General features: G+C 31.8%; 1 protein-coding gene across 4 annotated transcripts in view; it reads left to right on the plus strand.

The window, feature by feature from the left end:
* The window catches only part of LOC132759065 (CAP-Gly domain-containing linker protein 1-like), a 108,907-nt gene that overhangs the window by 18,769 nt on the left and 62,554 nt on the right, over positions 1–27,584 (plus strand). For all 4 annotated transcript variants that reach the window (XM_060750787.1, XM_060750789.1, XM_060750790.1 and 1 more), the window contains exons 4-7: positions 12,774–14,853; positions 21,568–21,705; positions 22,865–22,949; positions 26,379–26,472. In XM_060750787.1, the coding sequence (XP_060606770.1) occupies positions 12,774–14,853; positions 21,568–21,705; positions 22,865–22,949; positions 26,379–26,472 (2,397 nt within the window). The remainder of the gene's footprint in view (positions 1–12,773; positions 14,854–21,567; positions 21,706–22,864; positions 22,950–26,378; positions 26,473–27,584) is intronic.

The raw sequence follows: 27,584 nt of genomic DNA on the forward strand, positions 1-27,584 counted from the left end.
CAACTTGCATTTTTGTTCTCTAGTCAACCATTAGTCAGAAAATGTGCCAAAACCTGTTTTAATATTCTTCAACGTCGTCAATCTTACTTATGTAAATAATATATTTTATATAGAACATGCTACTGTATTTTTATATATATATATTTTTTTTTATGTTTTGATGTATGTTTTTTTATTTATTTTTATTTTTTTTTCTTACTTTGAAATAATAAAAAATAGCGACTGTTTTTTTTTTAATCATATAAATATATAAATGTATATTTCTTTCCATTAATTTATAGTATTTGTACTGTGTAGTTAGTTATTATTTATAATTGGATATAATTTTATGATTAGTATGATATTTTATCGTGTTATTATAAATGTTTTACTAGTCTCTTATAATTCAATGATTGAATGGTCATGTACTTTTTTGTGTTTTATGTTTGCTTATGAATTTTATTTGTGTATGTACATGAATGAGACTTAAATAAATAAATAAAAAAAAAAAATTTATATCCATGTCAATGGCTGATTTTAACAACAGTTATTTGTGAATAATATGGTTGTTTCCCTTGAAGAATTATTGCATGTTGTTGAGAATTTTTGCATACTGTTCATCATTTGGACTTTGTATGTTTTATTTATATAATACTGATGCCCTTGTTAAGCAATGAGTTGACTCAGAGGTCAAATTATCCAAAACGTAAAATTTGAAATTCTTACCTACACCTAGTGAATCACTTTAAATGGAAAAATGTGCAAAGGATAATAAAGAAAACTTAAATTGAGTGTGGATTTTTATGCAATTCTTAGCCTGATTTAAGTGAAAGCATTTTTTGGGGTCATTTTTATGGTCTTTATGCACAAAAGAAATGATTTATTATTATGTCATAAACCTTTTGGACTGATTTGTAAAAGATGTCTTTGTAAGTGAACATAAGAAATAAAAAAAACAAAACAAACAAATCCCGGTAGATTCTTTTTAAAAACCAAAGGTTTTAATATAATTCATACTTTCTCTTTAAAGATTTAATTACTTTCTAAAGTCAATTATTTTCTATTTAGTTATTTTTAATGAAGCTGTGTGAATTTATTAAAAAAATTTCAGCTTTTAATTAGAATTTTTACAATTAACTACATTCTTGTTAGGTATAAATTTAATTTTACTGGATCTGATGAAGAAACTTGAATATTTCAGTTAAAGTGAATGTAATTTGATAGCATCTGTTTTTATTATAAAAAATGAAATAACTGGTTAATATCCTGAAATCTATTGAACAAATTTTATACATCTGCAGTTGAAATGAGTACACATGGGTTTTCAAATGCACATTTAATGATTTATGAATAGCTGTACGAGAATTAAGTAGAAGAAACTTACTGTTATGATAATTTGGACATATTGTTAATTGATATAATATAATAGGAGTGATTTGAATTGATGCATTGCATTATGCATATCAATTTATATAACTTATTGAATAGGGACATTGAATGAAATTTAATTTATTCCTAATGAAGTGTTTTAGTTTAAGTTTTGAAAAAGAAGAAGAAAAGATGTTAACTAAGTTTGTTTACATGGTCTGTGTCTGATTTTATTTTTCCCTGATTCTTGTCCAATTTAAAGTAGTCTAAGTAGCAGAGTCTGTTAAAAAGTTTGTGTATAATTATATGATTCTTTTTATAACATCCTCTGATGTATTCCTCGTCTAAAATTGAACTCTATTGTATCTGAGTTAATTTTAAGAAATGTCTTACTGCTGTGTTTAGATGATGCCTAAAATATTGCTTGTAGGTCAAAGGGATTGGGGGGGGGGGGTACAATAACAATTATCTCCCTTATCAAATAACAAGCATTTTGTTATATAGATAATATGATATAGATTATGATATACATGTAGATAACCTATCTCACCTGTCACCTATCAATCCTATATCAGTATTGTTAATGTGCTAATCATAGATCTACTTGTAGATATATATCTACAAACACTATACAGCAAGATAGGTAGCTATAATGGCTTAATTAGAAATTAATTGACTGAAAATACAGGTAGATAAGGAGCTTAACCCTGGGGAAGCTCACTGTTTATGCAGAGAAACTTCTGCCTTAAATATATATAAAAAAAGATATTTTAGAGGCTCCTGAATTACACTCAAAATATGCTCTGTTTCTGGTTGATATTAACATAGATTTAAGAGTATACTAGATTCTGTTTTTCTTTTTGATGTGCAACTAATTAGGTTAATAAGATAACAACCTGTAGTCAGCACTGCTCTTATAAGATATAAAAGTGGAAGTAACTCTGGAAATATTTGGAGCATATTGTGATTTTTCCTTATTTTCCAGGGCCAAAAATGATGTCTATTGACACAGTTGACACTCCCTTTAAAACATATCAGTAAATTTAATATGATTTTACTTTTTAGCTCACCTGTCACAAAGTGACAGGGTGAGCTTTTGTGATCGCTTTTCGTCCGGCGTCCGTCCGTCCGTCGTCCGTCCGTCCGTCCGTCCGTAAACTTTTGCTTTAAATGACATCTCCTCATAAACCACTGAGCCAATTTCATCCAAACTTCACAGGAATGTTCCTTTGGTGGTCACCTTTAAAAATTGTTCAAAGAATTTAATTCCATGCAGAACTCTGGTTGCCATGGCAACCAAAAGAAAAAACTTTAAATATCTTCTTTTAAAAAACCATAAGAGCTAGAGCTTAGATATTTGGCATGAAACATCTTCTAGTGAGTGTCTACCAAGTTTGTTCAAATAAAAGCCCTGGGGTCAAAATTGGCCCCGCCCCTGGGGGTCATTGATTTTCCCTATATGCATATAGTAAAAACTTAAAAAATCTTCTTTTAAAGAACCGTAAGAGCTAGAGCTTAGATATATGGCATGAAACATCTTCTAGTGAATGTCTACCAAGTTTGTTCAAATAAAAGCCCTGGGGTCAAAATTGGCCCCGACCCAGGGGGTCATTGATTTTCCCTATATGCATATGGTAAAAACTTAAAAAATCTTCTTTTAAAGAACCCAAAGAGCTAGAGCTAAGATATTAAGCATGAAACATCTTCTAGTGAGTGTCTACCAAGTTTGTTCAAATTAAAGCCCTGGGGTCAAAATTGGCCCCGTCCCGGGGGTTATTGATTTTCCCTATATGCATATGGTAAAAACTTAAAAAATCTTCTTTTAAAGAACCATAAGAGCTAGAGCTTAGATATTTGGCATGAAACATCTTCTAGTGAATGTCTACCAAGTTTTTTTCAAATAAAAGCCCTGGGGTCAAAATTGACCCTGCCCCAGGTGGTCATAGATTTTCCCTATATGCATATAATAAAAACTTAAAAAATCTTGTTTTAAAGAACCCAAAGAGCTAGAGCTAAGATATTTAGCATGAAACATCTTCTAATGAGTGTCTACCAAGTTTGTTCAAATAAAAGCTCTGGGGTCAAAATTGGCCCCGCCCCAGGGGGTCATTGATTTTCCCTATATGCATATAGTAAAAACTTAAAAAATCTTCTTTTAAAGAACTCAAAGAGCTAGAGCTAAGATATTTAGCATGAAACATGTTCTAATGGGTGTCTACCAAGTATGTTCAAATAAAAGCCCTGGGGTCAAAACTGGCCCCGCCGGGGGGGGGGGGGGGTCATTGATTTTTCTTTATATGTGTATAGCAAAAACTTAAAAATCTTCTTTGGAAAAACCCAAATAGCTAGAGTTTAGATATTAAGCATGAAACATCTTTAAGTAAAATATCTACAAAGTTTGTTAAAATAAACGCCCGGGGGTCAAAACTGGCCCTGCCCCAGGGGTGACATTGTTTTTAACTATATGTGTATAGTAAAAACTTTAAAAATCTTCTTTTAAAAATGCCAATGAGCTAGAACTTAAATGTTTAGCATGAAACATCTTCTTATGGGTGTCTACCAAGTCTGTTCAAATAAACAAATAAAAGCCCTTGGGTAAAAATTGGCCTGGGGGTTGGGGGCCTATATACAGGTGAGCGACCTCAGGGCCATCATGGCCCTCTTGTTTATTTTGCTCTACGTTTTTTGTACTGATTTGTTGAACAAACAATCTTCACCCATTTCACCCACTTGTGATAACCTCATTCAATTAACAGGAGATTTAGGAAAGCATTTTCTATTTGATTTCAGGTAGTATTTTTTAAGCACTTGTTAATGATTTTGTTATTGATCAGTAAAATCAGGCTATATAACACTGATCATTATTAAGATAAACCAGTGGTCAATATTTACCTTGTCATGATTGCTAACAGACAAACCACTCACTGTGTTAACAAGTGGTGTAAATAACAGTAGTAATACCAACGGTACAGGTAAAACAATGTCAGATAATTAGGTTTCCCAGTTACCACAATTTGACCTCACATGACATTTCTGGTAACATGCGATGCCCCTTATGGAATGAAATCAGATTTTGTGAAACTTTGGGAAACTGCAACTTCATGGGCCTTTAAGTCCGTCATAATATCCGATCATTCTGATTGGTATGAGGGTGTTTGATTATTAAAAATGAAATGTCGCTATATGTACAATGAATAGTGAACTGCAGGATTTCGCAATTCAAACTTTTTCAAATGAAATTATCTTTTCCTTCAATTAATCGGGTTTGTTTTATTAAGCATTTTGTAGTTACACAATGGGTTATTATATATGTTATTGTTGTACAAAGTCATGTATCCGAAAGCTATAAATAGAATGATGACCTTAACATGTCTACTAGTTCATCTTCACTTGCTGCATTTCTTGCTTGGACGCCCTTTGATGCTTTGCATCTGCATCAATGCTTTTCTTGTCTGTCTTTTAATAAGAAATTTTCATGGTCCTCCAAAACAAGAAGGCAGAGCATGTAGACTTGCCTGCTGCCTTGCCTGTTCATTACACTTGTAAGTTTATGATACATCGATGTCCTGAAAATTACTCCTAACTCCAAAACTGTTAATGATATCTCAAGTTACAGGCTAGTTTGATGAACTGATTTTACAGCCTTCATTTGTTGACTGTGCATCCAAATAGATTGACAGGTTAGGGGAGCTTCCCTTACCTGTAGCAGCAGTATTTCTAGTGTCCTGTTTTTCCATTTAGATAATTTGTGCCCTTACCATTTTTCAGAAGTGTTTACATTTGACATTTAGTATAGTATAAAAGTTTTGAACCAATATTAATACTGATTTATGTTTTATTTGTTATATTGTATTTATTTATTTGTGTTTTTCCCCAAAGAGTCTTTATTAAGACAGTTAATTATTTGATAGTAGAAAGTTCATGTTTGATGAGATTGTATAGCTGTATTTCTAATAAAGAGGCAGCACTTAATATTTACCATACACTTGGCCAGTAGTAATTTCACTCCCTTTAAATCATCTCATTTTACCAATAAAAGTATGCAGATATGTTGATATTGCTTTTTAATATTATATGAGGTTTGAAAAATAGCAACTATATCAGAAGGCTAACTGTAGATTTATATGAGTTTATTGTTCAAGGTTACTCCTGAGACCATTTGATTGTTTTCTCTATATCTATATTGCCTATTTTCTATACTCTATACAGCACTCCCTTTGGTCGGTACTGTAGTGTTGTGATTGAACCATTTTACAAATCAATACAACTGAACTGGTTAGTTTTTGTTGCCTGGCAACTTTTGCATCCTCTTTATAAGAACATATCACTACTCTCGGAATATGTAATTTGGCAGAAGTTATGACATAAAAAATAGTCCCATTACATGAGCCAAATTCCTGAATTATTGGAAATTCAGTAGGTACATTATAAGACTTTGTTGTAATGTATTCAGCAAGTGTTTCTCATGGATGTAAACAGATCACTGCTGTCTCTTATTCTATTGATTCAAAAACAGTTAATTGGGAAAAACGGGGAAAATTATTGATTATAGGAAGCCGCGTGGATTTAATTATTCATTCATGGATCACACATACATTAACCCGATAGGGATATGCGCAGAAGCTGTCCGAATAAATCCCACATTGCATCACTACTATAATGTCTGAAGGCATCCAAATGAAGGAAAAACTTGACGAAAGAGGACTGTACTCGACTCTTTAGTTATGGAGTGACAGAAATTTACAACAGTTTTCCGCTAAAGAGTGCTTGTAAAAAAATATGTTCTTTTCGTTTAAGGAAGGAGTAGCGTTATTCTTTAGAATAGGATAAATTATAGAGTTATACTTATTGAAAATGGTAAGTTGAGTTATCATATTGATAAACATTGCATTGTAATTTCATTAAAAGTCTTGTACCCATTAGGCTTGCAAATTTGTAAAAGAATCAAAATTTAGAACTACTCAAACCTTAGTATAGCCAGGTTTGATTTAAATTATGATGTATACAGTGTTTAATATCAGCAGTCAAACAGTTGGTGGAAGCAATTACATATATCATAAATTATCATAACCACTTAATTAACCAACCATCAGATATTACTGCCAAACATACGAGCAAATCAATATCATAATTCATAGAGAAAATTTTTTTTATACAAGTAATTAAGACTGCCTGGCATACATTTAATTCAAGTCATATTATTAAGTCTTTAACATACCATTAAAGCACCATAAATTAGTACATCTCTATAATTATTTATAAAATTATAGAAATTAAATTTTTTTATATTAAATTCCTGTCTGGTATCGTTATACTACGCAGTTTCGGAGTATTCCTTTTAGACTCCCTTATTAAGGTCCCTTTATGATTCCTTTCCTGATCATAATTATTAATTCTTTTAAAGGGTTTTTGATGTATTAGAATTTTGTCACCAGATGTTCAGGAAATACTGTAATTTTTATTGGGCATAGACAATCGCAACTGTTCAGATATTTTTTAAGCAGTCTCGCTCACTCATTTTCTCTAAAACATTGTTAGGCTGTATGGCCATTGATTGGATTTATTGATTTAGACAGTTTTAATTAGTTGTAAATATTGATTAGATAGCTCATGTTTTATTTCTGTTGTTGCAGAGTCAATACAGTCTGTTGTCATCTAAATGGGCTGTTTTTAGAGTTAAATAAGTGATGATTTGAGATAGAGATGATTTATGTATATAAAGATTATCTGTGGAAATTCTAATCTTATCAACCCACACATGTGTCAGTCCATACAGATTTTAAACAGTGTGACACCATTATTTAATGGCATTGAACGCCAATATTAACCCCTGCAGCCTTAAAACAATGTTAGTATTTCAAGGAAACTTGTTTTGATTACTTGTACAGGACTGGTGGTTGTAAGCAAATTGGTACATAATGAACAAGTCAGGTAACATAACTACCTGAGTTACCGTTATTTTTTTACTTTGGCAATTTGATTTACAGTGAGCATCCAGTACTTTCTATTTTGGCAAAAGTTTGGTGTTACAGTGTTAAACCTTCATTTACAAGAGAGTATAATTATCTTGTTCAAAGGAAAATGATCAAAGAAAATACAATATAAAAAACATTCTTTAAAAAACAAAGATAAATTATAATGCGTGTAGATCTAGTGTTAATGATGTTTATACTTATGTTGTTTTTTGTACTTTAGAAAGTCATCTTACAACAATTTGGCAGTATAACTAAAATAACAATAAGGGAAGTTGAAGTCTGAAGAATATGATTTTGAAGTGAATAGAACTTTCTATTATCTTCTTTCACTTTTTATTGTTACAATGTTGCTTTTATCTTGGAGGGAAGATGCCTGAAGTGTATAATGAAGTTTATAACCCATGGTTTCAATTTTTCAACCATTGCCCTTACACCCCACACTTGTCTCTTTAGTTCTCATATCAACCCTTCTGGTTATGCTTTTTGATCCTATTTGAAAAATAGTGGAATGTCCACCCCTCAATTTGAAAAATAGTGGTATGCCCACCCCTCTCTTTTTCTGCACTTATATTAGCCCTTTTCCATTTTTGTTTGGTGCCATACTGGGTTACTTGCTGTATAATGGTTTTCGTAATTGCCACCATGATTTAGTGTCAGGTGTTACCACTAACTTGCTTCCAAATTTCTATATGTATGACTTGCAGCATTTATCACTGTTACTTGAAAGGGTTGTGGGGATTGCAGACAAATGACAGTTTTTGTCACAAACTTTCCCTTTGGTTGACCTTCAACTTTGTTGGATTGATTTGTAACACAGTCTGATGATGCAGAGACAAAAATACATGAGAGACAATTCAGGCATGATGGCCATGTCCAGTTTTGTTTTTCTTCACATTTAACCTTGTCAAACAGTTGTTACTTGTCAATCAGTTTGATATTTACATTACAGTTTTGTCACTACTCCATTTGTCCAATCTGTCACAAGCATGTAGTTTAATTAACATAGTAAATAGTTGTCACATGTTTAACTGCTGTAACACCTTGTATACTGTAAATGTTTTCAAGACTACAATACAGATGCATTAGTGACTTTAAGGGTATTAAGCTATATCTTAGGAAATATTTTTATAAAATTTATCAACAGTGAAATTGTAATGTTTCCATAATCTTATGGTCAATTCTTGAAAGAGTTGTGACATAGAATGTCACTGAATATCGTATGTAAAGAGAATAAAATGTTCCAGGCCAAAATATTATACTGCTATTTTAAGTAACAATTTTGTGCTATTCACAAACTACCATATTTCTTTCATACAAGCATTTTGGAGGTATTCTTCAGTTTAAAGTCAAACAATACTTTTTGTGGCTTATATGCAGCTTTATGCACTTTAGAAAGCAAGAATAACACTTTGCTTTGGTTACATTGTAATCATACATTGGTCATATGTTCTGAGACAGAGCTTCTTTAGGGTATAAAGGTTAAAACTATATATCAATTTAATAAACCAAATTCTAATTTAGACTATTTATAACATCAGTGAGAATTATTCTTATAGAATCCCCCGTGGTTTAAATTAGTATGCAGCAGTATTCATGAGCATTTACAAAGTTTCCAAAGAAGCATACTCCAATTATCTCCAATTACTCCCTCTTGTAACCTCCTCATAAAATGTCATGCAGTTTAAGGTGTTCCTAGGACGGGCCATGATACCTTATACATCTATCATGATTGATATTGCCAATGTTTAAGTAACAAACAATATGATTTGTGCACATGCATGCATGATTTACGAAAAGAAAGCCAAGAAATAAAAATTACCATATGGAAATATACAACCTACAAAAACATACAAAAATGAAAATTATTTGACAATTTTGGTATAAAAAAGTTTATGGATAATCTTTAAGATCTTTGTAAATAGATTATTAGAACGGAATGAAGGGATTAATTATTTTGCTAGATGCCTATTTCTTTAAGATCTGTGATAATTATTCTGCATCAAAAGATATTCTAAAATTATTTGTAACTTTACAATAGTTGTATACACTGCAGTTCTATGTTTTGATGTTGTTGATAATGGGGAAGACATTCTCAGATGCAGAAAGAAAATGAACAGACTTAAGTATTGATTGAATAACAATTATCTGAAGTTTTGCAATGTCAGATATTTCTTCAGGAGACTTTCATATTACTCATAATATTTTAATGTTGCTGGCAGGAAACAAAACAAAAACAAGAGCCACCTTGTCTCCATTACCTCCTACAACATTCATGCAGCAAGTGATGAACCTTAACCTGCTGAATTGGTTACAACATTCATGCAGCAAGTGATAAACCCTTAACCTGCTGTATTGGTTACAACATTCATGCAGCAAGTGATAAACCCTTAACCTGCTGTATTGGTTACAACGTTCATGCAGCAAGTGATAAACCCTTAACCTGCTGTATTGGTTACAACATTCATGCAGCAAGTGATAAACCCTTAACCTGCTGTATTGGTTACAACATTCATGCAGCAAGTGATAAACCCTTAACCTGCTGTATTGGTTACAACATTCATGCAGCAAGTGATAAACCCTTAACCTGCTGTATTGGTTACAACATTCATGCAGCAAGTGATAAACCCTTAACCTGCTGTATTGGTTACAACATTCATGCAGCAAGTGATAAACCCTTAACCTGCTGTATTGGTTACAACGTTCATGCAGCAAGTGATAAACCCTTAACCTGCTGTATTGGTTACAACATTCATGCAGCAAGTGATAAACCCTTAACCTGCTGTATTGGTTACAACATTCATGCAGCAAGTGATAAACCCTTAACCTGCTGTATTGGTTACAACATTCATGCAGCAAGTGATAAACCCTTAACCTGCTGTATTGGTTACAACATTCATGCAGCAAGTGATAAACCCTTAACCTGCTGTATTGGTTACAACATTCATGCAGCAAGTGATAAACCCTTAACCTGCTGTATTGGTTACAACATTCATGCAGCAAGTGATAAACCCTTAACCTGCTGTATTGGTTACAACATTCATGCAGCAAGTGATAAACCCTTAACCTGCTGTATTGGTTACAACGTTCATGCAGCAAGTGATAAACCCTTAACCTGCTGTATTGGTGCTATGGATTTTTCCTTCTTTGAATTTGGAATAATATTTCCAAGGTTAAGGGATCTCTATATAAAGATACAAAAACTTGAGTAACCAACAGTTGAGAGTCTGGTTGGCTGCACATATGCACTTATACTGGGGATAAAGTTTAAGATAATTTGTGGTCCTAATTTAGGCTTATAGAAATTTATATTTTTAGTTACAAGACTTGGAAATGAAGTATCTGATCCAGGTTGATTTTAAGACCATGTTAGACATTAATCATAATGGATCAATTTTAGACTTTGAACCTTATTAACTAACTTAAAATTCAAAGACACTCTTTATCATTGCACAAGACATATTCAACATGAGAAAATTTTTTAAAGTCTGTTAAACCATTAAATCTAGTGCAATCTAAACTTATTAGGTTCAACCCTTATACTTTATACAAATTTCCAAAGCTTTGCTGTTATCTAAACCTCAGGACCCATGTCTTAAAATAAATGTCCCAATCTTGAAATAAATGTCCTATTTCATAAAGTGTTTTGTATATTAGATTATAATCCATATATACATTAATGACAAGGGATGAAAGTAGTAACAGCTTGTGAGACACCTGCATCATGCATGTTTATTATGTCTTATATAAGATTTACTGATCAATGTGATATAGCTTGTTGGTACAACATTTATTTGCTTACCTGTTAAACAACATAATCATAACTATCTCAGATGTACTGCACTTGTTGTTAGCATAGATTATTATCATGCAACAACAAAAATAAGCTGAATATTGCATATTTCAATGTTATCTTATTATCAGTATATATTTTACATACATGCATGTTTTTAGCATTAAATCTATGATAGTCAAATGCTATATATTTTATTTATAAGTACAAATGTAATCACTCATGTGCTTAAATGATATATATACATTAGTTATGGAACTTATTAAACAATATTTGAATTTTTTAGATCATCAATAGCAATACATCATTAGAAATATTATCTTTGTGGCTTCAAAATAATCATCATTTTAAGCAAGTATCACTAGTATCATCATGATCATCATCATCACCACCACCATCATCATCATCATCAGCATCATCATATTCAGCATCATCAGTGTTATCATTTTTACAATCGATAGACTATATAGTATCACCAGGGCAACATTCTGCATCAGTATCTTATAGTTTTGTTGACGACTAATACTTCAGTACAAGTCTATTACAATTTTTTTTTTTAAATCTCATCAATCCATGTCAGGTCACTAATTTGTTTATTTATTCCGGCTCACTGGGAGATTTTATTGTCAGTACAAAAATCCTTAAGGATAATCCCTCATGGTTAGAGAAAAAGCGTCACATGTTCTTTTATAGTGTTATGAAAGGAGATGCATTATTATGTTCAGTGGTCCATATCTTACTATTTACTGTTACCGAATGATACACTAACTATAGCAAAACATAAGAAAGTATCAGTGAAAAAATCAGACTTCAGGGCAATGATGTTAATCTGGGGATAGTGAATTCGCTTTTCTTTCTTTTTCTTATTTATCTCCAATTTTGAATAATGGATATTTGAGTATAAATGTGAATTTTATAATGGATGATGACACAAAGGTTTGATTTATATTTATAGTGTTTTTATCATAATATAAATGAACTGTTTTTATAAATATATTCATAATGATCTAATGATTCTGAGGTTATGGTGAACTATGCTTTAGGCGCAAAAATATCCTCTTTTGTTTTGACATAACATGAAATAAAGCTTTCAAATCTGATACATTTTTATTGATTGTATTTCATTTTTATCAATTCTGTAAAAAATGGAATGAAATAAAGATGGTTAATAGCAAAAAAAAGCAATCATTTTCTATTAAGCGAGATGATTTTTTTTGGTGAATAATATCTTTAAAATTACCTGGAGTAGTAGGATTATTTAAGAGTGATATCTTGAAATTTTTATCTTGCCAGTAATCTGAAACATGTTAAATGTTGTAATAATAAGTTAACAGGTATTGATAGTTTACTTTATCTGCTGACGGTATGCTGATATGTTTTGACATGAAGATTAATTTCATAGCTAAAATGTGTGAGTTATCTGCCATACAACTATTTCTTTTTTAAAACAGGAACCTATTTCATTCCAACTCCACTAAAGGGCAGCTGTGGAAAATTTTTACTTTTATTAGTTAAAATGAGAAATAATACTTAATTAGAATTCAGCAGTTGGGAGTTTTATAACCACAATTCTTGCATGCTAGATCTATCCATTTTAATTGATGTATTAAAAAAGGTATATTTGATTTTTTTGAGTGACCTTGATCATTTTCTGTTTTCAGTATTCCGGTGGTGATATTTCGGGAACACCTGACAGGCAGCAGCAAGAGAAGAGACGGTCCTTCCTGCAGCAGCCAAAATCATACATTTCGAGACTACCTGGTCCTTCTACTACCTACAGTTCACCTATATCTACAGGTGCTGTAGAGGCTGAAACTCCAAAAACACAGCCAATTCCTATACCTCAGACTAGTCCCAGTCAAAATACTGCACCTGACCCTGTTGAACCCCAGGAATTCTTTATAGGGGATAGAGTTACAATCAGTGGAGTGAAGACTGGAACCCTGCTTTATTTCGGTAATTTTCATCTTGCTCCTGGGTTATGGTGCGGTATTGCTATTGATGAAGCAGATGGGACACATGATGGATTAGTTGGTGACGTGAGGTACTTCACTTGTAGAAAGGGTCATGGAATTTTCGCACCAGTTGAAAGGGTAGCTCACTTGGATCATAAAGCTATTCAAGCAATTGTTAAATCTCCGGTCAAAGTTTCCCAGCTTCCTAGTAAGAGTAAGCTATGTCATGTTAGTCCAATAAGCGATGAAATAGGTTATCAAAACAGGTCTAGTGAATTTGTTGATGAATGCGAGGAAGTGGATGAAGACATTCTAGGACTTGATGAAAATGGTATAATACGTGACGATGATGATGAGGATAGTTCATTAAGGGAAATAGATAGGCCTAAAAGAAAATTACCAAAGTTACCGCGGCCTGCATCACATGCTTATTCAAGGTTACATTATGTGCGGCGGGATTTAGTGACTAGTAAAAATATTGAAGAAAATATTTTGGAAGAAGGTTTAGATAGCCAGCATACAATTTCATCTGATGGTGAAGACACTGATGGAACTAGCTCTAATATTGATGAAAAAATTGAATTACAGAATTCCGCTGGTGGAAGCTCGGGTGGTGAAGATTCTTGGAGTTTAAATAAGGATTATATAGCAATGTGTGACGGTAAAGCACAGTATCTTAATATAACATTTGATGGTGAATCTGAAAGTAAAACATCAACACAGGAACCATCCGAAGAATCTCCTTCACCAGAATTTATCTTTGACCAGGAGATGATAGAAGATGGAGAATTTGCATCAGCTCCAATGGAGATGAGTAGAGATTCTAGTCTTGGACTGATTTCAAGCTTTTCACTTGATAAAAATGATTTACTTAATGAGATATTTGGAAATGAAGATGAAGAAGACTTAGCTACCTCTCAAGGTACGTTAGAACCAATGTCAGAAGATAAAGACATTACCCCAGAGAAACAAGATGATTTAAACATGTCTGTTGAATTTGATGAAACAGATTTAGCAGGAGTTTCTACACCATATATAGAAAATAAACCACGCTTGAGAAGTAGTGTGAATCTGAATTCAACATACACCCAAGATGACATTGATTCTAATAACAGACCTGAAAACAAAGGTCTGAATTCGACATACACACAAGAGGACATAAAAACTAAAAATGAAGCCTTAAACTCCACTTTTACAAAAGAAGATAGTAACATAAAATCTAGTCAGTCAAATATTGGTGTTCAACAAAATTTGAATGGTACTTTCACTTTAGATGATAAAAATGAACAAATAAGAGAACTAACTGAAAACACTGTGATTAGCAATAAATCTGAACTTCTTGATAAAGTTGCTATGACAGATTCGGGCATCTCTATGAGAGGGTCAATGACGGATTCAGCAATATCTGTGCATTCTAATAGAAATTCACTTGTAGAGTCAAGTGTGTCACTTAAAGGTTCCTTGATGGAACCTGGTATAAGGCGGAGCATGTTAGATTCTGGGATTGTTGTTCAAAGTGCTATGTTAGATTCAAACCTTGCACCGAGGAATGAAATTAACCAGAAAGGTGTTGATAGTGTCAATGATAAAATGGATGGGGGTGAAGATAGGGAGAATAGATGTAGTGTTGAAAGTGATGTAACAGTGAAAAACGAAAGTGTAGGATTAGGAAGTGAGATAATACATAAAGATATGGATGATCGAAAGTTGATACAGGACTTGAGTGAGGGGCACAACAAAAAGGATAGGCCTATATCATTTCTGTCAACCACCAGTGCTGATACAGGTGAGAGATGTAAAACTATATTATTGTTTAAAACTTGAGCATAAATAAATAAACCTAGAAACTGCCATAACACACAGATGATAAGAACCAACTAATATGATATTTTGCATGAAATCTTATTACAAAGTTTATTGCAGAAATATCATAAAACCTTTAAGCATATCAGAGTTGCAATAAAGCTTTAATGTTAAATAAATCATGAAGAAGCTTTAAAGCTTTTTTATCTGATTTTGATAATAGTTTAAGTACAGTCCTATTTTTACTGTATTGAAGTACTATTACTTATTAATTGAGTGATATTTTTAAAGCATCATGCCTCTAGTTTCCTGCTAATTTCCATGAAAATTTTAAAAATATTGTGAAGTGAACAAAGAACATTATTAACACATTGCAAACAGCACTTATGATCAACATAAATTAATAAAAAGCGGTCAAAATGTGCAAAAAGAACCCTTACTGCTTTTAGTCAGAAATAAAATTAAATTGGTTTTTAAATAGGAAAATTTTTATCAATAACCCCTTTAAAAATTCTTAAATTAACTTAAACTTTTTTTTTCTTAAAACTGATTTTTTTAAAATTTTTTTTACTTTTTGGGGAGGCAGCAGAAAAAAATTATACAAAAAGGGGTTTTTAATAAAAAAAAATTTTATTTTTTAAAATTAATCCCTTGGGTTAATTTTTTGGTAAAATTTTATAAATAATTAATAAAATTTTAAAAACAAAAAATTTGACGGGGTAAAAAACCCATGTGACTGATTTCATGCAAAAATTTTTCTACAGTTTGCAATGTTAAAACTGTATTTTCCCTTTTTATTTATATTTTTGATAAAAAATTTTTAAAACAATTGATGCATTTTTGAAAGTTAAAAATAAGATGCTGTAACACATAAAGCTAAATTTTATGAAGGATTTTAATGGCTAGGTTCATCCCCAGGATTTATGAATCATTAAATGAAACCACTTTGAAGTTAACAGTGTGTTTATGACAATACACTAATATTCTATAATGTGCACTATCAACCCTTTATATGGTCATTAAGGTAAAGAAAACGTTTGAATTTTGAACCCATGAAATTGAGTCTTTACATTTTAAACATGTTTTATTATGAATCTACAAAGACTTGGATGGGGAAAAGTGATTTCAAGCATAATTTAACAATTGTTAAGCAGAATCGACTCAAATTATGAGGTCAAAAACCCATTTTATCTTGATGAGTGCTTTTGGCAATCATGACTTGCCAATGTCTTAGAAAAATCTATTTTATCTGGGCCGCCTAAATTTTTGCAGTCGGCCCCGGGAAGGGCCCAACCCCCTTTTTGTTTGCTGATCGTTGGGTATTTTTAACCAGAAATTTGAATTTCTAAAAAATTTAAAAAAAATTTAAAAAGCGGGAAAAAAAAAATCGCGGGGAAAGGGAATTTTGGTTTTAAAAATCCCTTGCATTTTCCCCCAAAGGGTTTAATGGAAATCATATACTGTTTTGCAAGTCTGAGCGTGCTTATTTTCATTTAAAGTCTGTAATTTTTTTCCCCTTTAGCTTTGACCAAGGACATTTTCTCTATTAAATGATTTCCAATTAGCCTTAAAACTGTTAGTTCTAAGGGATTTGAGAACAGTTGCTGATTTTAACACATTTATGGTCATGTCTTGGCAGTTGGTCCCCCACCCCCCCCCCCCCCCACCCCCGTCACCACCCGCTGTTTACCAACAGCTTATCAAGTGACAGACTACTAATCCCACATGAATCACAAATGAGAGACAACCTAGATTAGGATCAGTTGATGCAGCGATATTTTGTCTTGCTTAAGCATCAAACCAATGGCCCCTGGATGCACCATTGGGCAAAGAATATAATTCTAAAGTAAAATGTTTTTTTTCAAGATAATGCTGAACATTGACATTTTTTTAGAGTTCCTTTTCAATTGTAACATAAAATGAATTAACAGTATTACACATGGGCTGGATATGTAGTTTTTGAGCATATAATGCAATAGGAAACAATAACATGTGAAGGTGAAATTGCCTCCCAAAAATCATACAATGCATTTTGTCAGCATATAAAAATAATCAAGCTTAAAAGAGAGAAATTAAACGTTTCAAGGATATTACAAATACTTTACTGAAATTACTTTTTTCTCAGAAATGTGTTTTTTAGTTAGTACAGGCCATTTCTTAATCTTCCTCAACACAATTTATTGCATAATCAGCATTTCTATTCCCTGCAAATTGTCTAACAGAGCCATACAATTAGATGTTGTTTATGCGTAGTAATTCAGAGACATTATCCAGGGACTATTTCCAGGATTATTTGGCACTGTAAAATTGCTGACAGCAGTCAAAGTATTTCAGTTAAATTTATATCCATTTAAATCTCTTGAGATTAATAGTTAGATTTAATATAGATAATAATGAAATAGTCAGGCTTGAGTGTCTTAGAAAGTTAATACTTAATTCAGAGAAAAATTAGGTCTGTCCTCTAATATAGGATTATAAAGTAATCCATTTTGCTGGGATGTTTAAATTAGGAGTTTAATTTCTAGAAATATTTTGTTATTACGGAAGCAGTTGGCATAGATCTGTTTTTGGTATCATTGTAATTAACGCTTGAAGGACAGGCTGGATAGGAATGATCTGGCATATCTCAGTAAATCATTTGTCCTCAACATTGATTAATTGCTGTGAAACTATCAGACAGACCTTTGTTATTAATCAAGACCTATGTCAATCCCATCCCTGCTGGTAGAGCTCTGATTTAAGTCACTGTGTATTACCCTTATATAGCTTGACCCTTGTAGATGCCAGGTGGATTGATATATTGTCATTAACCTAGGCATGTGTCCAACACTGAGGGCTTTAACTTACCTATAGATTTATCACTGAAAAACACCTTCAGGAGAGCTACCACTGCTTTAAATTGTTCAAAGTATGGAACTTAAATAATAATACAGCATTTTGGACAGTACAGCAGTACTAAAGAGTTTTCCCATGTAAGTTACCAACATGAGAATGAAGGTGTGGCCAAGTGGTTAAATTTAGTAATCTATTTTAGGATTGCTGGTCATGTTAGTTCAAACCCCGACAAAGGTCAAGTCTTTTTTTACACAGGCAAGACACTTTACACTCATTGCTTAGTACTGGTTAGTTCGAGAGTGTCTCAATAAGCTTATAGTATCCAACACAATCAAACTAAATCTTGTATAAGTAATTTTAAGGGCATCCCTTTTGAATGAATAAAATTATGATCTTTCAAAGAAAATAATTGTATACAACAGCCACTGCATCCATAGGAAAAAAGAAATGTTTTGGCAATGGTAATGTCTGTAAGGAAATCAATGACACTGTTTTATAAAAAATCTGTCTAAATATGGATTACAGTTCTTATTTATGGATCACGGTAGAAATACAATATACATGTAATTTGTTTTCATCAGCTCACAAACCATTCTAGATTATTCCGTAAAAAAATTTGCGTAGGAAAGCGTTTAACATTTTGGCATTAGGATTTGGCTGTCCATCGCCAATCCTGGGATAGTTCTGTTCCCATGGTAGACAAATCTATTATATTGAACTTCCCATTTATCTGACATAATATCATATCACTTTTCTCCATAATCAATACAAACTCATATCCATTTGAAAGCCTGTCTATGAATATTTAGTGTTATAAATGGGGGTTTACTGTTCTAGTACAAAAATTAGAGTTCAGTATAATGTATAAACATGTATGTAAGTGAATAATGAATGACATAGTTATTAATATGGAGGTTGAAAGTTTAATAATTAGCAAAGATAATGAGACTATAAGAAGTCAGTTACCATGTTTTTACTTTTTATGCATTCCAGTGACAGAGATTAGGGAATGAGGGGATGGTGATTGGGTGGGGTTGGATGGGATTTCTGTCCATTGAACAAATTTTATTTTTGACTAGATCTTATCATCAGATAAGAGTTTATTTGTCAAAAAAAAATTATTACATTATGATTTTGAGCAATTTTAAAAATTTTTAAAAATTTTCATTTTGGGAAAGTTTTAGGTACTTCCCTTATTAGGACAATTTTAAATGCCAGTTGCATTTTTTTTAAGTATAAAGTATCCTTTTTAGAAAATTTTCAGGCCCGTAATCTTAAAAAATTTTTTTGCCTGCTGAACTCAATAGAGACAGCATCAGATTGGTAATCCAGGGGTTGGTGGTTTGATCCTCAGGCTAGGCCTTAATATGCTGACAGTTGATCTTTGACCTTATGGTCATTGAATGTATCTCATGGCTGATTTAAGATATAATATGGAATTATTAGCCAGTCACTTGCAGAGAAGTTGGTACTTACTGGTGTGAAAGCTGGCCAAGCCAATCATCTGCCACAAATGACCAAATAAGTGATAAAATCAGCCTAAAAAAGCAGAAAAAAAAACAAACAAACAAAACTTTGAAAGTTAGAAATGCTGGCAACAACATTGCAACAGGAAAAAAACACCCAAGGTTATAGAGTTCCTCTTTTATTTAATGAAGGTGTAATTATAGGGTGTTCATTTTGGATGCTTTAAGTACAGCGTGTGATTGTGGTTTTCCCATCTTTGTAAACATAAATTAGGAGATGAAACCAGTCTTTTGTTTTATCTTTTTTGGGTTTAAATTTTGCCCCCTGAACAAACACTGATTATCCCTTCCGTTAACCCCATTTTTTTTATACCACAACCATCCCGTTTTAAATTTTGGTGTGTCCATGTTTTGGGAACTGACTGATTTTTGTAAGGTGAAAACTGCCTTAAAGGTTTTCCAAATTTATTTCCCTTTCCCATTTTTTTTTTAAGACCCAGTTGTTTTTGGGGAAAAACTTGGACCATTAATTTTTTTCTGGGATAGAAATTTTTCAAAAAAAACCTTTAAAATTTAAAATTGAGAAAACACAGCTGGTTTTTCATTTTCCAAAAAAAAATTATCCCTCCAAAAAAAAAAAAAAAAAAAAAAAACCAAATAATATTTTTAAAAAAGTAATTTTAACCCTAATTTAAATTTTTATTTGGGAAAAAAGCAGGCTAAATCAGCATGAAAGCTTTGACCTTTCTTTGGTTTTCAGAATAAAAGAAAAAAATGTAAAAAAATTTTTATAGGGAGGAAAAGTTTAGGACATCTAGTTATTATAGATATTTATTGTTATCTACAGGGTTTCCCTTATATTTTCTAACTTCCATTTTAATGTTTTTTTTCCCCTTTTTTCCCCCGGGCTACAGATCAAAGGGTGTTTTTCCCTTTTAAAAGTTTTCTGATATTTATATGTTTTTTTATCTTTCACTTTGCCTTTGGGGGGTTGTTATAATTATGAATGGGCCCCTATAATTAAAAATTTAAAAATTTAAATTTTTGTTAATTAAAATTTTTTTTTTATCCTGACTTTTAGAAGATTTTTGTATTAAGGAATTCAGTCTGGGTTTTTGATGGAATGGGTTAATTTAAAAGGTTTTCTCCCGGGGCCTCTTTTCTTAATTTAAATTTAAAAATTTTAAATCCTTTTTGGCCAAAAAATTTCAGGTTTAAAAAAAAAGGGGTTTAAAAGGGGGTTAATTTTTTTTGAATTATTTTTGTCCCATTTTTAAGGGTTTTTTTTAAGGGGTTTAGCAGGAAATAGTTTTTTTTAAATAAACACTATTTAATTTAAAAGAGAAAATAATGAATAAACTTTTATGTGATGTTGATTGTTAAAAATTTGGTTTTTAAAGGCCTTTTTTAGAAAAAATGTTTTAAAATGGGAAATAAACAAGGGAAAAAATTGGGAGCCCCCCAAAATTTTTTAAAAAACATCAAAATTTAAATGTTCCCTTTTGGTTATTATAATGTTAAAAGAAAATCTGTCCCTTTCTTTAAAAAAATTTTATTTTTTTCAAGTTGGAAAAATTTTTTACAACACAGAAAAAATTTTACATCTGGGGAAATTTTTCTTTTTCCCAAAAAAAAATTTTTTTGTTAGGGAAAATCAAATTTTTAAGCCAAGAAAAATTTAGTTTGTTTTTTGCTGATAAAACATTTATTGAACTTTGATGTTGATTCATAAACCCGTCTTTCAATATTGCACAAGAATTTCAACATCGCAAAGTAGCTATATACTGAAAACTTGGATTATAAGAAGAAATTGATTTAGTTTCTCGGGCTGTTCAGACCGGAAAATGGCTGATGAATCAATACGCTCTTTTGTAAACATTACAGAGACACTTGGGTTGTCAATAGTTGTATGATATTTTTTGTTTGCCAGAAGCAGAGATGTTGTGACTTGACGGCACTAATTGTAGGGCTGTCATTAAACTTTACGAAGAATGAAGGAACATTTTTGTTGTTCACTGAGTAGGCAAAAATGACTTATTCAGTAGTACCACAAATTGTGTTGGAAAAGCAAATCATCACAATAATCATCATCAAAATTATTTACATTGCAAAAAATATTAATATTCAATTATACAAAATTATTTTCCTATATCAAATGTTGAGATATTTCAAGGTCACTAAAATACTTGACTGAAAATGTATATAAATATCTAAGAAGCTAAGCATGCTATCAATGTACAAATTCTGCATAAAAAGTAATACTGCTGTTGTTTAATCCTAATAATCTAGTATAGGATATTAAATTTGTTCTACTGTAAACTATGCAAAAACCCTGAACTTCATCAATGCAGATCTTTACACAATAATTGAAAAAAAAACAAATCAAACTATTTCAGGTTATGCACCGGATACTGACTCTGAGATAGGAACTTTGACCTTGAACTCTCCCCAAGAATGGCTGGACAAAGGTTTCCATGGTCACTTCCCAGAACGTGCAGATTCTGTCCACAAAAATCTTATCGAGGATTTCAGAGGTTTGTATTGATGCAGTGTATTTATGTTAAAATATACACAATGTTTTTAGTTAAGAATATGAATTTTGCAATATTTTAAAATAAAAACCTTTTTTTGAGTATTTTCCTTTAAATAACTAGCTCTAAACCCTTTCGGAAAAGGGGTGTTGAAACCCACTTAGGATTTTAACCCCGAATTTCCTTGGTATGACTGGCCCAAAACCTTTTTAACCCCTTTGCGTTTAAAAAAAATTTTTTTGGGGAAAGAAAACCTGATGAGGAAAATCGGGTCCCTACCCCCTTTTTGGGAAAATAAAATATTAAACCCCACAGCTTCCTTTTTCCAATTTGGGATTTTTTGAAAAATTTTTTCCCAAATGGGGGGGAAAGAAAAATTAAACCAGCTTTTTTGAAAGGTTTTAAGGGGTTGCGTTTTTCAAAATTGGTTCCATTTAAAAAACAAAAAGCCCCATTAAAAAGGTCATTTGTTATTTTGGAAATTTTTTTTATTGAATTTTGGTTCCCAAATTCCGGAAAAAAGTTGCCATTTGACATTTTTATTAAAGTTTTTAAAAAAGTAAAAAAAAAAAGTTAAAATTTTCAAGCAAAGAAGGTAAAAACTTTAAAAAGGTTTGGGCAAGTTGCAGGCGGGAAACATTTTTTTTTTCAAAAAAAAAGATTTTTAATTAAATTGGAAAAAGGGGGGGGGATTTAAAAAAATGCCCTTTAAATAAATTACATAAATTTTTTTTTCTATTCTTAAATTATCTAAATTTTCATGAAATCCAAATTTTGTAGGGAGAGTTTCTGTGAACATGGGTTTTAGACTGAAACAGTTCTCAGAGGAAGAATATTATAGTACCATTTATTTACAATTCTTTACAATAATCGAGACTTACTGTCTATTCTACATGTTCCCATACATTTGTTCTAAATTATGTTTCTGTCTTTAGGAAAAGAATTTTGATTTATAGTTATGGAATCCTGAATAAGTAGAACTTTATGAATGATGTTTCTGTTTGACATTTTAATGGAGATATTTTTAAAAGAGGCAAAAACAACAACAACAAAAACCTGAGAAGTTAGGATAAATATATATTTATCATTGAATGTAAATATTTAGTTATATCAATATTAGCCAACTACAGTAACTGTTATGTTCATATTTATTATTATCTAGATGTAACAAAGCTTGGTCCAGTACCTGTAGAATCAGATAGTGACTTTGGAACAATGACAGGAGACACTGATACTGAGAATGAGAGGTAAGATATAGATATGACAGGAAAAAGGTAAAAACAAAAAATGCAAATTTTATTATTATTTTTTAAAAAAAAGGAAATAAGGTTTTTACCCATTTAGTACCCCAAAATTTCACAAAAATTTTTTAAATTTAAAAATGTGGGTTTTGCAATTTTTTGAGATGTTTCTTAGTTGTACTCAGTTTTAAAATTTGTGGCCTTTTCAATTTTAAAAACTGCCTTTTAGTTTAAGAAACTGAAATGAAATTCTTTACAGTTTCAAGAGACAGTTCAGATTCAAAGCAAAAATATCCTGTTTCAAAACAAAACAAGGTTACAAGATTAAGTTTTGTTCAAAAGAAACACCTGAGGGGCGGCAAAATCAATAATCCATATTACCCAGTTTGTCCCACAGCCTGTACAGAAAGTTTCTTCCATAATTTGCTCTATATCAAATAGACATTTAAGAATAAATGATTCAGATAAAATTACAAGTATGTCAAAATTTCGGTTTCTTGCTGACTCTGAACACCATAGTCATGTCCTTGTTATTAAACCCCCAAAAACTACCATATTTCCTTGGAATTCAATAAAACTACATACAATGGTCAAGCACATTGAGAGGAAGTGCAGTGCACAAGAACCATAACTCTATCTTGACTAATTACAGAGTTATTGCCCTTTGTTACTTTTCCTTGTCCGGGGCATAACTTGAAAACTACTGGTTGGAATTCAAAACAACTTCATACAATTGTCAAACACATTAAGGGGAAATGCAGTGCACAAGACCATAACTCTATCTAAAGTAATTACAGAGTTATTGCCCTTTGTTACTTTTCCATTGCTTTTTTTGTCCGGACCATAACTTGAAGACTAATAGTTTGAATTCAATATAACTACATACAATGGTCAAGCACATTGAGAGGAAGTGCAGTGCACAAGAACCATAACTTTATCTTGACTAATTACAGAATTATTGCCCTTTGTTACTTTTCCTTGTCCGGGGCATAACTTGAAAACTACTGGTTGGAATTCAAAACAACTTCATACAATTGTCAAACACAATAAGGGGAAGTGCAGTGCACAAGAACCATAACTCTATCTAAAGTAATTACAGAGTTATTGCCCTTTGTTACTTTTCCATTGATTTTTTTGTCCGGACCATAACTGGAAGACTAATGGTTGGAATTCAATATAACTACATACAATGGTCAAGCACATTGAGAGGAAGTGCAGTGCACAAGAACCATAACTCTATCTTGACTAATTACAGAGTTATTGCCCTTTGTTACTTTTCCTTGTCCGGGGCATAACTTGAAAACTACTGGTTGGAATTCAAAACAACTTCATACAATTGTCAAACACAATAAGGGGAAGTGCAGTGCACAAGAACCATAACTCTATCTAAAGTAATTACAGAGTTATTGCCCTTTGTTACTTTTCCTTGTCCAGAGCTTAGCTTGAAAACTACTGTTTGGAATTCAATACAACTTCATACAGTTGTCAAGGACATTAAAAGGAAGTGCAGTGCACAAGAGCCATAACTCCATTTTGACAAAATACAGAGTTACTGCCCTTTGATACTTTTCCTTGTCAGGAGCATAACTTAAAACGTTCTGGTTGGAATTCAAAACAACTTCATACAATGGCCAAGCACAATAAGAGGAAGTGCAGTGCACAAGAACGATAATTCTATCTTCAGTATTTATAGAGTTATTGCCCTTTGTTCCTTTTCTTTGTATTTCTGGACTTATTACAGAGTAATTCAATTAAACTTCATCAATGGCCAACCACATTGAAAGGAAATGCAACATATAAGAACCACAACTATCTTTAATTGCCCACAACCATAACTCTATATTTCAATTCTTTTACAAGGTATTCTGTTACTAGTAACATCCTCATTTCCGAAGCAGTCTTGTGGGGGTATTAATCACATTTAGTGATAGTTCTAGTTTTTGTCTACTTTGGTTTGATCCTTGAAAAATTTAATTCTTTTGTGAGATCAGTGGCTTAAAGAGACTATTATACAGTTATTCTGAAAAGCATTTATTTAGAAGATGGGGCATCTGTGGCCAAGAGGTTAGGTCTGTTAACTTTGAACTATTTGCCTCAGTCACTGCTGTAGGTTCAAGCTGCACAAGAGTGTCTTTCATGTAAGAATGCTTTCCTGCTAGGAAACATTGGTGGTTGTATTTGGGTGCCCTTTTGTGTGTTTTAACATGGGAAGGCAATAGGTCTATAAAACCATCATTTCCACAAAATTATGTTTATAAAAGAAGCAAGATCTAAAATGTGATCAGACCAAAGAAAGAAAATTACAACAAAAAACTTAAGTTCATCAAAGGTTTTAATAGTTTTATAACATTTTCAAATGACAGAAGTACTGTTTTTGCTATACATAATTGTTTATGATTCACATTTGTACTGATTGATGCCTTGATATATTAATCAAATATTAATGTCTCTCATTTTATTTTCATTTACTACAACAAATGGAATATGAACAAATCTCTATAGGACTTTTAGTATCAGTGAAATCCTTATTACTATGATAAAGTTTTCAACAAGGTTGTTCAAATCAACATCATTTGTTTCATTTGAATGTATCAATAATGTTTGTAGTAATTGGATGTTATATTCATCACTGGTCATTGTCCAGTTGTCCCAAAGGTGCTTGTCAAAGTGTCTTCCAATATAGTAAAGTCATTCTAGTTAACCAGTGTAACTAGGCTTCAGTATAAGTGATTTTTAATGGAAACAAAAAATTACTATTAAATTATTATACTGTTTATGTGTTTATTGTTAACACTTTTTGCGCTTGTGCTCATCTTCCATTGAAGTTTTAAAAGGATTTAAGTTTGTAAAAGAATTGTTTACAAAAATGCTACATGCTGCTGTCAGGGGACTTAAGTTAATAAGGTCATTTTAAATGAGAGTTTTCTTATCTTTAAATAAACAAATGAGATGTGCTTATCTGAGGAAATATGGTAGTTAAACCGATAAATTATCTTACTGCATTATAACACTATCCTGTATGGATTTGTATTTACTTTTTATCATATCCTGTACTTATTTTTATTAGCAAAAAATATATTTTAAGCAATGTTAAATTTATGGCTTTTTACCATAAGGATTTAAGCATGTGCATTTTTATTGTGGTCTATAGTGATAAAGTAGCCATGCTATGTATGAATAATTAGTTTTTAAGAACCATATAGGGTTTAAACTTCTTAAAATGCAGATGTAAAAATTTTAAATATATTTCAATATTTCGTTTTCTGTCCAAGTAAATAAGAGGACTAGTTGCTAAGTGTAAAGATGGAAAAAAGAAGATATTATAAAAGGTTATATAAAATATTATTTCAGCTATGAATGTATTGTTTTAATAACAAATTCAGTGTCAGTTATAGGTATAAATTGCTATAATTACCTGGTATTTGATGTTTACAGAAATGAGTACCTGAGATCAGAAGGGGTTGCCATGGACAACATACAAGAGACTGAGGAGTCTGAGGACGAAATCACCCAGGTGGAAGATATAAAGGTAACATTTAATTGGTTATAGAGACATTATTTGGTTCATAGAGGGCATGGATGATAGCTGGCATAACCACTACTTTCAAAATTCAATGCAACATTTTCGATTTTTCCATTTTTGGTGTTCTTTAAGGTTTACTTGTTTTTCCATTTTAACAAATTTTCTAGTGTCAGAAATAAATGTTGGACTTCTTAACAAATCATTTGTTATCAATATTCAATATTATATTAGATGGGAGATTTTGCAATATTATACTCTTAAACATTGATTACCTTCAGAGAAGGAAGTTGAAAATTTTTAAGATGATTATAGAATTAAAAACTTACCATTCAGTATGCTACAGGTAACAGGAAATAATTACTTAGAAAACTGGAAATAAAAACTTAACACTTATAATGTTGTTCAGATGCAGACGCCTGAGTCAGTATTTTTTTGGTAATCAGTGAATTTTCTCAGTTATTCTACTCAGATCACAAGTACGGTGATTAAATGTAAAAATGAATCTCTGTTACTTTGTTTTTTTTTTTTCATGAAAATTCTGTAATGCTGCATTTTCGATTTAATCTAAAATGTTGAAATGTTGCTGGGCAACCAATCCTACAGCTTTTATTCTTTTTAATAATTGTAATCCAGCTAATAATTGCCTGCCACCAGTGCACTGATAACATTTTAGTGGGAGTTTTCATCATGCAATTTTATATCAGATAGCTCCATGGAATAAACAGTTTAGAAAATTTTACTGAGAAAACTGCAATAATATGAGCTGCGTCATGACAAAACCAACATAATGGGTTTGCGACCAGCATGGATCCAGACCAGCCTGCGCATCCGCGCAGTCTGATCAGGATCCATGCTGTTCGCTTACAACTACGGATGCGCAGGCTGGTCTGGATCCATGCTGGTCGCAAACCCATTATGTTGGTTTTGTCATGACGCGGCTCATATCTATTTCAGTTAGAGATTTTTGGTGTTGCCAACCAAAAAAAATAAAAAAACAAAAATAACATGAAAGTCTTGGAATGCGTTTTGAACTTGTTTTTCAGGTAGTTGCCTAAAGCAGAAAAATGTTGTCCAAAATGTTGGCTTAGTTTTTTGTAATAAAATTTATTTTAAGACAT

Source organism: Ruditapes philippinarum, unplaced genomic scaffold (genome assembly GCF_026571515.1).
Source record: "Ruditapes philippinarum isolate M1 unplaced genomic scaffold, ASM2657151v2 ctg2709_1_1_1_1, whole genome shotgun sequence".
In the NCBI taxonomy this organism is placed as follows: Eukaryota; Metazoa; Mollusca; class Bivalvia; order Venerida; family Veneridae; genus Ruditapes; species Ruditapes philippinarum.